This window comes from Gavialis gangeticus, unplaced genomic scaffold (genome assembly GCF_001723915.1).
Source record: "Gavialis gangeticus isolate Ggan-Ray unplaced genomic scaffold, GavGan_comp1, whole genome shotgun sequence".
In the NCBI taxonomy this organism is placed as follows: Eukaryota; Metazoa; Chordata; order Crocodylia; family Gavialidae; genus Gavialis; species Gavialis gangeticus.
In genome coordinates, this window is record NW_017729030.1 from 28,199,907 (window position 1) to 28,213,200 (window position 13,294).

Here is a 13,294-nt window from a genome sequence, read left to right on the forward strand (position 1 = left end):
TAACAACCTGCTAAGTGTATCCCTTAATTAATGTGTTTAGTAGGGCTGTGTAAAGCTTTGGGTGCTGATTCAATTCGGAGGAGATTCGGGTTGTGTGCCCTGCTCCTACAAAGAGGTACAGGTGCCGGTTGCCAGGGCAACCGCAGTTTGGTCAGCTGACCAGGAGGGGGCAGGGCCTGACCTATATAAACAACCCAGGCTCAGACCAAGCAGGCAGTTCTCTGTTAATGTCCAAGGGTGAAGGAGCTCTACTGGAGTGAAAAGTGTAGAGAAGCCTGATGGCCTGAGCAGCTTCTGTTTAAGGATACCGGGTGGAGAAAGCCCTGGTAGGGAGTAGAATGATGATTAGCTAGGTGGCTTAGTTTGAGTTATAGCCGGTTGGCTCGTGTTATTGTGTTTGTTGTTTGTTATTACACCGGAGGACCGGGTGAGGCTAATAGGGGTTGGACGAGGCCTCATAGGGGCTCCAGGGTAGTGGGGGGACCACAGTGCCAGAGAGGGCACAGCATTTGGGGGTGCACTGACCCCAGCCCTGAGAGAGGGCACAGTGCACTGGGGGGGCCAGGTAAGGTTGAGGCCACCTGGGCCCCACAGGAATTGTAGACCCGAGGAGGGGATTTATGGGCTAGGCATGGCTATGGCCACCTGAGCCCCAAGCGTGGAGATAGGCCCCAGTGCGGGCGGAGCCCCAGGGAGGGCGCACTGGCAAGCAGCCCCTGGGAGGGTGCTTGCTTAAGACCCGAGAGGGGAATTTGGGGGCCAGGCATGGCTACGGCCACCTGAGTCCCAATTGTGAGACAGAGCCCCAGTGCGGGCAGGATCACAAGGGAAGGCCCCAATCGTGAGAGCAGGCCCCACTGTGGGCACGGCTGCGAGAGAGGCCAGAGAGCATCTGTGGAGAATGCAGCATCTGAGAGAAAAGAGAAGCCAGGAAGCGCTTGTGAGGGTGCAGGCAAGACGGCCGCGAGAGAGGCCAGGGAGTGTCTGCAGGGAGTGCGGACAACTTCGAGGAAAGAGAGGCCAGGGAGCATCTGTGAGGGCGCAAGCCACTGAGAGAGGCCAGAGAGCCCGTGAGGGCCTGGGCCAGGGTGAGATAACCCCAGGGAGCCCGTGAGGGCGCGGGCAATTACGTGAAGAGCCAGGGGTGCCCACGAGGGCACAGATAGAAGTTGACTAGACAATGTCCGGTACATCTGCGAGGCTTGGGGCGTGGTATCAGGGATGGTAGGAGCCATGCGTAGCCCCTAAGGCTTTAGTGCATGGAGTCATCTAAGACGGGGCACAGACTTGGATACATCAGGGGTACTGTGTCCAAGGGGGCAAAAAGGCAGCCTCCCATAACACTAATAACATCAAAGACGTGGCGGGCGAGAACAAGGGTGCATTGACACCAACTTGGCACAGTAAAGGGTTCTAGGAGAGATCACGGCCACTCCTAGGACCCCGCCCCGCAACAACTCCCTTTCAGCTCAGGGCAGTGGGGATTGCCCCCCATACCTGGCAGCACCTGGTGAGTGTACGGTTTAAAAAAAAAAAGTGCTGGGGCCCAGTGGGGAAGCCGTTGACTGGGTTGGGAGAATAGGCAGGGAATGGAGACTTGTGGCAGAGCCCCCCTGCAATGTAGCATGGGGCAGTGGGGGCCAGCGGGGATCACCTGCCCTGCCTTGCAGGAGCTGTTGACAGGGCTGGGGGATGGGGGCCTGTTTGATTTGGAGATTTGGCCAATTTGGTGGTGGCTTATTGTAGCCAAAGTAGTTGTGTTTCCTGAACAACTAGTCCAAACTATGACAACCAAGCTAGCTGCTGCTTGGGCTGGCTGGCTGCTGCATCATTCAGGGTCTATCTCAGGGGCAGGCAATTATTTTGGGCGAAGGACCGCTTACTGAGTTTTGGCACGCCATCAAGGGCTGCATTACAGGCAGCCAGGGGTAGATAAATACTAATTTTCTAAATATTTTAGGGGCCCGGCGGGCTGGATAGAATGGCCTGGTGGGCTGCATCTGGACCACGGGCTGCATTTTGCCTACCTGTGGTCTATCTACTATGGCATCCACCCTACTTATTTGCATGGAAAAAATTCTTGGTTAATGTCTTTTTGCCAATCGTGCTTATCCTAGTAGCTATCTTACCTTTCAGTTTGTACCTTTTTTTCTCTCTCTATCTCAGCTCTACCTGTCTCAGCTCTACTCTGTTTTCTAAGTACTGAGATCACAAACAAAATTAATATAGTAACAGTAGTAATAGTATTTTACTAGGTTTTATTTCTTCTTCTGCAAGACTAATTAGTGGAGATCTCTCTACAAAAGAAACAAAGAAGCTAATATTTTGGCACCTGAAGAATCTCAGTTACAATTTGTCTTATTGGGGTTTTTTTGTTTGGTTTTGTTTTGATTTCTGAGCAACTGTGACTGTCTGTTTTGAAAAAAAAAACCTGAGCATTTGACTTTATATGGCCCTCAGCACAGCAGTGCATTGAACATTTTGCTCTAAAATTTATCCTGACAGCTCCTTGATTTCAATGAGAATTAGATGCCTACATGCATTAAAGATGTATTTCTAAGCAATTTGATCAACCTCTCACAGAAGCTCATACAACATCCCAAATCAAGAGGATTTCATGGACTGCAATTTGGGGGGGAAAGCGCTGGATAATATGATTACAATTGGATGTAGGCGTGTCTGCTAGTGAGATCATAGGAGCAAAACGGGTTATTTTGGCTGATGGAGTTGATTATGATATTTTTCAAAATAATAACTACCATTTATTTTAACTTCAGGGTTTGGTTTATTTTAATTTTAGGGGGGGAGTGTGGTTTTTTGAAATTTCATATTCTCTCCAAACCTAAATTATTTTATGGGAAAAAAAAAAAGGCACCAAACTCATCTTTTCAGACATTTGTATGAGTCTAGGACCAGGGCCTTTCAGTAAAACACCAAATACTTCAAGTCTAATGATACAAATTGGAGAAAATGTTGTGTACAAGTAAGAATATCATTAATAAAACTGTTTTTAACCACTTTCTCCCCAGTATTTGTTTTCGGTTTTTTTCATTGTTAGCTAAATTAAAAAAAACAAACACTGCTTCCTCATGTCTATTTTCTTAAATGGTTTCTTAAATATGCTTCTGTGACATTGATTTCTTAAATGTGCAGTCAAGCCATTTGGTTTTAACCATCTATAAATTGACACCATCTATACGGCAACAGTTCCCATTTTCTTGTCACTTTCCTTCTTAGAAGTGCTTATGAGGGTCCTTTTATTGACATTCAGGCATGTTCTTCACAGATTGCAGCTTGGGAATTAACCACTTGATTAATATTATGGATTCAACTGTTTGCCATTCTTTTGGCAACTACAACAGTAAGTTGTATAGAAGAGGAGTATTAAGAAAGAATGCAAGTGGGCATATGTATGAGTATTAATGAGACAGCTGGGATCAGGAACAGTAATTTTGTTATGCTCTTTTGTTACTTTAAATTGGTATTTTGCTTTTTCTATTCAGAATCTACCACTTGCATCCATGGTACATGGTGAAAAAGCATGTCATTAAGACATTTAATTTCTCATCCTTTTCCTGACTTCATTGCTTCTTCTGGTCTGGTCTGCATCTGGACTTTTTGGCACCATTGTCTTTTGTGAGTACTACGTGGTGTGGCAACATCAGTCTGTTGGCAGTTTTGTGGAGCTTCCTAACCCTGTAAGGTGCTGTGTAGTTGTACCTGTAGGCCCACTCTGGTGAATACGTCAGAGATGTACCTTTGCCTCCCCCTTCCAATTTGTTTTGGATTGCCTTGTAGGAGAGGTTTCATGTCCCTTTTGCAACTGATTAGTACTTACCTTTTGGTGACTGTTGGTTTGTGCTGGGCTTAAAGCATTTGCTCCTACAATTCTTATCTACACCTGTTTAAGTTATGTGCTAATAGGAAATTGCTGTATACTTTTCCCATGTTGTGCCAGACTGCAGTGCAGCTACTTCACATGTGACTAAATCTTTTTTCACAGTTGTTGATATATTTTGTGGCTGGAAAGGAATAATGGCCCACTAGGACTGAGAAAACAAAAACCACCAAAGAAAGTTAATGCTAGGAGAATACGAAAAAGGGAAATACACTAATCAAAGTTAAAAGTGAGACCAAAATTCCAGCAGAAAAAGGGTTACTTCATCATTGCTTGCCATTTAAAAATGCTTATATTATGCAACTAACTGAATTCTGTTCCAATTTTGGTAACTAATTTTAATACACATTGGAGGGTTATATATATGTTGAGATTTATACATCTGAGAACTGTGGACATGTGGCAGTTTGAGATTTCTGGTATTATTTGTCTTACTCTTTTTCTTGTAGAGAATTTAGATTCCATTTCATTTTCAAATAGAATATAGGCACTAGTAGGATAATTAAGACTTGTTAGCCTTCAATAAAGTTAGTTTAAATGCCAGATTAGAGGTACTCCATTTAAAGGTGACTAGAATCTGTAGTGTTGGTATTTTATGACCCTGTATGGCAGGTAATATTGAGAAACATGATAGGCGTTTCAATAGGGATTTTTATTTGGGCTGAAAACTTATCATAGTATCTTGAAGATAATTTTTTGGGCTTGAAAAATTACTGGCAGCTACCTTCTATCCTGTTAATTTATACCAGAAATCAACCAAAATGTTTACACTGTGCGATACCTGACCATCTTATTTCAGTGATAGAAGCTTATCTAAATAAAAATGAATTTACCCATCTACCACTTCATGGTTCAACGTAGGTAAATACTAGTACCTTAGCACACATTGGAAGCTTGTGAACAGTGAAGCAGTGAAGTCAGAATTTTCTGGTGTTTAACAGCAAATGAACCAGCGAACAAGAGAGCATTGTGTTAATACATTCTCTCCAAGCCCCCCAAAACTGTCTTGAGCAATGTAGGCAAAATTGCAGTCCCATACAGAAGTTGGGAACCCCGACAAATTTGGTCTGCTGACCTTATAGAATAGTGCTTCTCAAACTATCTGATGTGGCGGACCAGCAATTTTTTTTCCAGTGGGCCATGGACCGGTGCCTGGTTTAGCCGGTGGCAGCAACTGCATGTAACAGCACAACACAAATGTGCGACCGGCTGTTTCTTTCTCTTTCCTCACCTTGCACAACGTGACATCACCTGGAGTGTTAGAATGTATGAACTATGGCGCTATGACATATCAGTGTTATGCTTCTGAAAATATATTTCTTTCTTTCCTGGTAACTCGCTGCAGACCAGAGGCCGGTGGCTTACGGACTGGCACTGGTGCGTGGACCACCACTTTGAGAAGCACTGTTATAGAGAACTAAGATAGCAATGAGTAGTAATAGCAAATATAAAAACTCACCATATGGTTTTTGCTAAAATAAACTTCTGTCTCCATCTTTGTTACATATTAAATCAAGTTACTCTGTCATACAATAGTTTAAAATATTGTACTTAGTATTTTTGTTTCCTGTTTTTTTGGTTTTTTTTTAAGTATTGTTTTGCTTTTTGTTGTTATTGCCTAGAAAAGGGGTATAATATAAAGATGTGTGGGGTGTATCCTGATTTAATTGGACTAGCCAGAACTTTGGTACACCTCTACATGAATAAAAATATATTCCCTTAATACTTTTTTTGGCAGTAATAGGTACAGGAATAGAATTTGATTTGTGCAACAAAATAATTGCTGCCTAAATAGAAATTGGGTGCCTCAGCACTTTGTAGAACTACAAAAATATAGCATTATGAGGGCACGAAGATGATCTCTCTTTTTGTTTAGAGCTACACAGTTTCCTCAAAGGTGAGCTCTGCAGCCAGCAATAGGGGGTACTTTGTGGATTTCCTAGCCCCCAGGGGAGCCCAGTCTCTGACACCTGTCCCCTTCCCCAGTAGCAGGGCAGAAGGCAGGATGTCCTTTCTTTTTTAATTAGGATTTCTGCTGAGAGACTTTACTATTTTAAGAGAAGTTATCAGATGCAGTGATAATGACCTCTAGAGATGTCCTGAGTAATAGAGTTCCAGTAACGTACATTTTTGTTTCTGCCCTAACGAATAATGAAAATTGACCTTAATCTGTCAGGTGACATAGTAAACAAACTGATCCCTTTGGCACATTAACAAAAGGTAGAAACATTGAATTTACAAAGGGTCATCTCTATTTATGAATAATTAAATATAATTAAATGTATTATATATTTGGATTTGAGAAGCGAGGTTCATTCACATTGAGTAGAGTTTGCACAAAACTTCTGTGTGACAAGACAGACTTGCAAGACAAGCCATACGAGGAGAGGCTGAGGGACTTGGGCTTCTTCAGCCTACAGCAGAGAAGGCTGAGAGGGGACTTGGTAGTGGCTTACCGCTACATCAGGGGAGACCATCAAGAACACAGTGAACAGCTGTTCACGAGGGCATCCCAAGGGAAGACCAGGAGCAATGGATACAAACTCCGGGAAGACCATTTCAGGCTCAGTTCCAGAAAAAACTCCTTCACAGTCAGGGTGTCCAGAGTGTGGAATAAACTCCCTCAAGTGGTGATGCAGTCACCTACCCTGGAAATTCTCAAAAGGAGACTGGAGAGTCACCTCGCTGGGGTCACTTGACCCCAGGTGTCTTTTCCTACCTAGTGCAGGGGGACTAGACCTGATGATCTACAAGTTCCCTTCCAGCCCCTAACAATCTATGAATTATAGAGATAAAAATAAAGAGCTCCCAAAATGTAAGAATTGCATCTCTATACACTGCCTGATCATTTCAGCTGTCTGTAATTTCATTATGAAGCACTTGTATATTTTAAATACACTATATATAGGGTTCACATTCAGTTCATTGCTGAACTGAATAAGAATCTTTAGGCCACCTTCATGCAGTTAATATGCTTATTCTAAATAGGCTTCTTCATTGGCTTGAAACAAGGTACTTTAAATGATAGTATGAAAAGTCATAATATGTTCTTCATAGAAGCAGAATTGATTTTTGAAAATGGAACTTTTTTTCAGGAAAGACTAATGCTGCATAAGCAGTTGTTTTAGGAGTTTATAGCATAGGTTTGAGATCACCTGAGACAACAGGAATTTAGCAAGTGTTTTGTTAGCCCGCTTTAAAGGAGCTTATTAAATGACTCCTTTACAGCATGCCTTTCTCTACTATGATGCTTTATTTAACCTTACGATGCTGATTTTAATATCTTTTAGTGTAATTTATCATGTTTTTCTGAAGCAGTTACAACTGGGGTAAGATTCAGAAAGATAACATTTTGAGTCAAAATAAGTGAAGTCTCTCTTCCCTACTCTCAACATGAAACTTTATAATCCTACTTGGTTTAAAAACAAAGGTAAACCTTACAACAGGAACCACTTGACAACCCTGCATATTTTATATTGTATTTGATGCAGTTGCTTGAATTTTTATCTTTTTTTTTCATTGCCTTTACGTACCTAGAAAATAATTTAACTTCACATAGAGAGAACTTCATGAAAAGAAAATTATTTTTGAACAGTAAAAAGCTGATTGAGAAGACTCTCTAGGGAAATGTGTATAACTGACAGGATGAGGCAGCATTCTCAGGGACAGTGGAAAATGTGGATCACTGCATGTTCAGGATTACATGAGGTTTCTTCAGAGGTCAGTAGGAATTAAAAAAACAATACAACCTATTCCTAAAGAGATTCACCACCAAAAGGACTACCTGAAAATCCAAGTTGTGGTAAATTAACTTTCACTCCTGACAGCATGACAAACACAGTTCGTGGGATAAAACAAAAAGTAAAGAAATCTAATTTGCATACAGTATAAGCACTTTCACCTTAGAAATCTCATATGCATTTTTTTAATACCTTGGGATATCTTGTTTAAGGCCATCATTCACTGCTGTTTATGATAAACAGTGCCTGTAGTGTTCATAGTGAGAGTTTAGTATTTGTAAACTTTAAATAGAGTGTTGGGGTAGGTGCTACAGGCCTAGGTCCCCTCCAGCCTGGCGTTTTTCTGTCGAATGGTGGCAGGATGTGGAAGGGGCCTCAGTATCCCCCAGTCATCCTCTGATGTTATTCTCTTGCCTGCCACGGCTTTGATCTTCTGTTAGGGAGCTTGTTCTGCTGGGTGATACCTTGGGGCCTGTTTGTGGGTCTCTGCCTCCCCTACACCCCACCCTTACCACTTCCTTGATATATGACGCATTTATCCTGGGTACAACCTCCCCTTGGGTCATGTATAACAGACCTATCTGGATTGCCAGGAATCTGTCAGGCCCTACTGTGGGGCGTAATAAAAATCCTCCATGGGGTGCCTCAGATTTTTGACCAGTGTTTCAGCCAAGGTCCCTCCTCTGTTATGTGTCCACTGACAGGGAGCCCACATGGACTGAAATCAGTTCCTTTTAATAGTCCCAGAACAAACCAAAATTAATTAAACAGGGTATGCATTGTCTTTGGGGTTTGTCACAGGCCAGCTGGGCACTGTGAGTATAATTTAGTTGCAGACTGACTGAGCACTGCAACTTTATTAGCCACTAGGCTATTTTGGTTCGGGATCAAGGAGGTGATGTTGGGAAGGAAAGCAATGACAAGTTTTACTTATAAAAAAGAATAAATTTTACTTATGACAACAAAAGATACAGTTTGCACCTATGACGGTTAGTAAAAAGGTTAAGGTAATAAACAGACAACATAACAATATAGATTAAAATTGACAGTGATAATAAAACAGATAAAGAAATTAACCAAGAGTTCCCACTTGGTTAGCAACTTATCAATAGTTCTTCAGTTAGAAGATGCATGTCAAGTTGATTCAGCGAAGTCAGAAATCTCTGAACTGGGCTGTTGGGGGGAAGCACCTCAGTCAGGATCTGATCTTTGCTCTCTCAGGGAGTAAGAGAGATCTGTGGGGGTATGGAACAGCAATGACCCTTCTGTTCCGTCCTTTTCGAGGGTTACTTTGACATGCCTGTTCTTTTGTATCCTTTTTATGCTAATTTTTTGGTTATATAGCCATTCATAGCGTTACTTTATAGCTGTTATCCTATAAGGTTAAAAAGTGTTACAAATCATTACAATAAGTCACTGCCCAAGCTTGGGTTTACCCAATAAGTAAATCACACCACATCAGTTCGGGGTCTGAGATTAACATGTCCCCACCTAAGTTCAACCCACTATGTTAATTATATCTTGTGATTACATTTGTTAGTTTTTTATTAATTCTAAGCAAAATTTCATAAATCAGCTATGTCTGCAGCTATAATTTTCAGTTCTGCTTTTTAAAGTTCATGCCTTCTGGAGATTAATACAAAAAGCTATATATAAATCTTCTTCCAGACAGACAGGGAACTGCTCCATCAGCCACTTTTGCAGATACCTCAAAAAGCAAATTTTTCTGGTTAAAGCTGCCCGTTTGACCCTTCTGGTTCTGGCCATCACAGGGGTTAATGCCTGCAACCAGTTGCCCTTTTTAGTAGTCGCACAGAGAGCCAAACTCAAAGGTCAACTCTGGCCTAAATTAGTAGTAATCCCAAAAAAAGTCAGACGCTTTCATCAGTTCATCCCCTGCCTGTAAGCCAAGGTTGGCTGCAAAGTCCATCAATGTGCTCTGGGTTACTTTCCTTATCATTTTGAGTCTTTTGACAAAGAACAACCACCTCCTGGTGGCTTCCACACCATGGCAGAACCTCCCCTGGCTCCCAGTTTACCATGGGCTTGGGCTCCTAGGTTGCCTCTGGCCTGGTTCCTCTGCACCCCGAGCTCCCCGCTGCAGTCAGGTTGGTAGCTCTGACATCCTGTCTACCAGTACCTGAATTGGCTGGTGATCCTCCAACTGGCTGTGCCCACTGCTTGCATTCCTCGTTTGCCGCTTGTCACAGACCGACATAAGTGGGAGAGTCCTTTGGCATCTCCTCTGCTGCAACACTGCAGTCTTTCCCCAGCTGCCCCTCTTCAGGGCCAGGAGTACCTCTCCCGGCTTCACTGCCACCAATCCGGACCAAGCACTGGGTCTGAAAGTGCAGCATGGTGCTCCAGTCCTCTGCAACGTTCCCTCTTCCACCTAAGGTGGAAGCGAAGGGTCAGCTTCAGGCTTCCCTCTGTTCCTGAGGTGTCTCCTTCCACACAGAGAAAAAAATTAATTTCAGTTCTAACATTCTTCTAACATCCCTTGCAGAGAATATATGACTTGGTAAAAGACATTTTTATATATTAGAGTTATGCAATAAGTTAAAAAAAAAAAAAGAACCTTAGTCTGTACAATCGTACGTTAGTTATTCTGAATATCTTTATTAAATGGAAATGTCTACTTTAGTATGTGCTGTGGTATGTGTCTAAAAATGTTTCCTCTGACAGTTTAAAATTGTTCTATACCTTTAAACCAGCTGTAGCTCTGATGTTAATAACTATTGCACCAAGGTGTTTTGCCATGTATGTTTAGACTAATAATTGTTCATTTAATGTTTCTTACAGGTGCATTCTGCTCCCTCTTTTGGGGTTAAAGCCTCCCCAGCAGAGCCTCTTTCTGCTTGTAGATTCAGTGGATGAAGGCTGTAATATTGCTGAAGGTGAACAGAATTCTGCAGGCTTATCTGGAACTATAGCAGAACTTTTAGCTGGTCACTATGAATTCTTCCCTCCATGGTTGCTTCTCCTCTGTTCTGCCCGCAAGCAGAGTAAAGCTGTTACAAAAATGTTTACAGGTGAGTACAATCCATATGAATTGTTATTTACTATGCACTGTAACAAGCATTCATCATTTTTACAAGAATCTTACTGATAGTTGAAAGTGGTAATTTAAATCTTAATGGCTCTTAAATTTCTGCTAAAGGGTAAAAACCTGTGATAATCATAAAAGTATGTCTATATTATCTTTGGGTTTTCTGTGGTGCTCTTCATTATAATAAGATGTCAAAGTATTTTAGAGGTAAATTAGATCTACATGGATACCTTGCTAGCCATACTAAATTTTCACTTTTTTTTTCCTTTCCTAGTCTTAAGAATCTGTATAATGGCTTTGAAACCATGTAAATCAGGAATAGGCATCCTTTTCCATCTGCAGGCCAGAATGACCCAGCTCAGATCAGAGGCAAATGGGTGGGTACTAGGACCCGGCTTGCTGCTGCTGACAGTCATCCCCATTGTGGCACAGAACGAATACCTATGGGCAGTGCTTATCTCTGCCACCGAATGCTGTTGAAGCTCCACAAATGCAGGCCAGATCTGATGATTTTACAAGTCGCAGGTTGCCACACCCTGATGTAGGTGATATATTCATTATATAACCTTCTCCTCCCCCCCCCATATATTTCAACACTGTCAAAGCTTTTTCATCTCACATTAAGATCTGTCATCTCATTTTCAGAACAGCATATAAACTTTGCAAGCTCTATGCGTGGATGTAACAGTGTAGTTTTAGGTCCTGGGAGTTTACTTTATGGCAAAGTGTATACAGCAGAAAATGTCCTGCAACTTGTTCCTCCAGTCTTTGCTGTAGTATGAGATCAGTTCATTTCTGTGTTCATTGCTGTTGTTTGTGAAGTTTCTTAAAGTTCAGTGAAGGAATCTAAACTGGATTCCAGGGTTGTGTATGACTCTCGTGTTTTAAGACCATGAATAAAACAAAAATATGATTCTGCAGTACAAACCCAACCCCTTATTAAGTTACTGCTTTCCACAGTGGCCAAAGGTCAATACAGATTTGAACTGAAGCACTGTATTAATCAGTGGCAGACAAGTAAAGTGTTTTTTGGGAGAATCTAAGAATTAAAGAGAAACTTTGGGTGGCTTCATAGGGTTTCTCTGGATGTGTGGGAAATATTGTTGTCAAAATTTGGATCAGACAATCTGCCGCTGCCAAAAAACAGACAAAAGCTTTCTTTAGAGCAGTTTTATTTCTTTGCTGTTGACTCTCATAAAGTTGTAGACTAATGCTGAAAATCTGCTCTTGTTGTCTGCAAACTTCTAGTGAAGTCTGACATGAAAAACAAGAGAGCTTATATGTAAACTTCTGAAGTAAACTTTATTTGAGCCAGTTAACTCCTCATTTTCACTGAAAGTGATTTGATGAATAACACAAGAAGAAACGTAGCTTGAGATGGTGTTATGCTGTGTGGACCATTACAATTTTTTCTTCCTTTTCCTTCTCCGTTATGCAATAAGTATAGCCAAAGACACTGAAAGCCAATTTAATTGGACACAACTTGAGATGAATTTTTACGGTCTTCTTCGAGAAGGTTGTTTCCATAATAAAGAAAAGTATAATATTGCAACCATTGATAAATCATTCAATTTGTAGTTGAAGCTTCATCCTTGTCACTCAGCCCTGAATGTTCATGCAGGGTTTGATGTGAACAGGTTGGAGCTGCTTGAAGCTTCCAGTAGCTCTGGATACATAGTCATTCTTAGCAATAAAACCAAAGAGGACACTGACAAAGAAGTTTCAGTGTTGTTGAACCTCAAAGGCAAAAACTAGTAATTCGTGCCTCTCCTTAGGGGAAATTTCCCACCATTTGTGATTGCAAGCCTGAACCATTGACCCAAACAGTGTCCGGGGTGCTGGGATTTGAGGAGGTATGCAAGAAATATTGGAGTAGAGTCCATGGCTGTGGGTTTTTTCCTGTTGTGGAGTGTGGATTTGTGCACTGGTTAGAGGAGCTGCTGCTATGGGTATACATCTTCACTATTTTACCCATAGAGTTTGGTGCATAAATAATGTGAAAGTTACTTTAGGTCTTGGTGTAAAACCCAAATGGTTACTTTAGACCTTGGTGTGAAACCCAAATTATGTTTCAAAAAGAGATGAGGTCCTATTATTTTCTAAAACAGGTCGGCAACCCCCAGCACACATGCCGAGCATGGCACACAAGGCCATTTTCCTTGGCATGCATTGGGGTTGGGGAGCCAGCAGCTGTTTGCAGCCTCCTGGCTACAGCCAGCCCCAGCTCTGGGTAGCTGCTGCCAGCTGGGAGCCTGGGCTATGCCCAGCAGGCAGCTGGGATGCTGCAAGCCCTGCTGGGAGCAGCCCAGGCTCCATGGCTATCAGCAGCTACCCAGAGCTGGGGCTGGCTGCAGCTGGGAGGCTACAAACAGCTGCAGCCTCCCTGCCCCTGGCCCTGCCCCAATGGATGCAGTGCCGGCACCTGCTGCCTTCCTGGAGCTCAGGGCCGGGAGACAGCTGGGGCTGGGATGGGAGGGCAGATGCTGTTTGTAGCCTCCCAGCTGCAGCTGGCCCTGGCTCTGGGTAGCTGCTGATAGCCACGGAGCCCAGGCTGCTCCCGTGGAAGCCCTGCTGCAAGCAGCACAGGCTCCGTGGCTATCAGCAGCT

At 42.6% G+C, this 13,294-nt stretch overlaps 1 protein-coding gene across 2 annotated transcripts in view; it reads left to right on the top strand.

Moving 5' to 3' along the window:
* ANKRD50 (ankyrin repeat domain 50) overlaps positions 1-13,294 on the top strand; it is an 86,301-nt gene that overhangs the window by 27,696 nt on the left and 45,311 nt on the right. Inside the window, exons 1-2 of one of the 2 annotated variants that reach the window (XM_019522052.1) lie at positions 10,583-10,670; positions 10,962-11,228. Coding sequence is in view for 1 of the 2 variants with exons in the window: in XM_019522051.1 (XP_019377596.1) it covers positions 10,441-10,670 (230 nt within the window). In the remaining variant the exon portion in view is untranslated. Of the gene's footprint in view, positions 1-10,440; positions 10,671-10,961; positions 11,229-13,294 lie in introns of those variants that run through there. The other variant, XM_019522051.1, reaches the window with a different exon arrangement.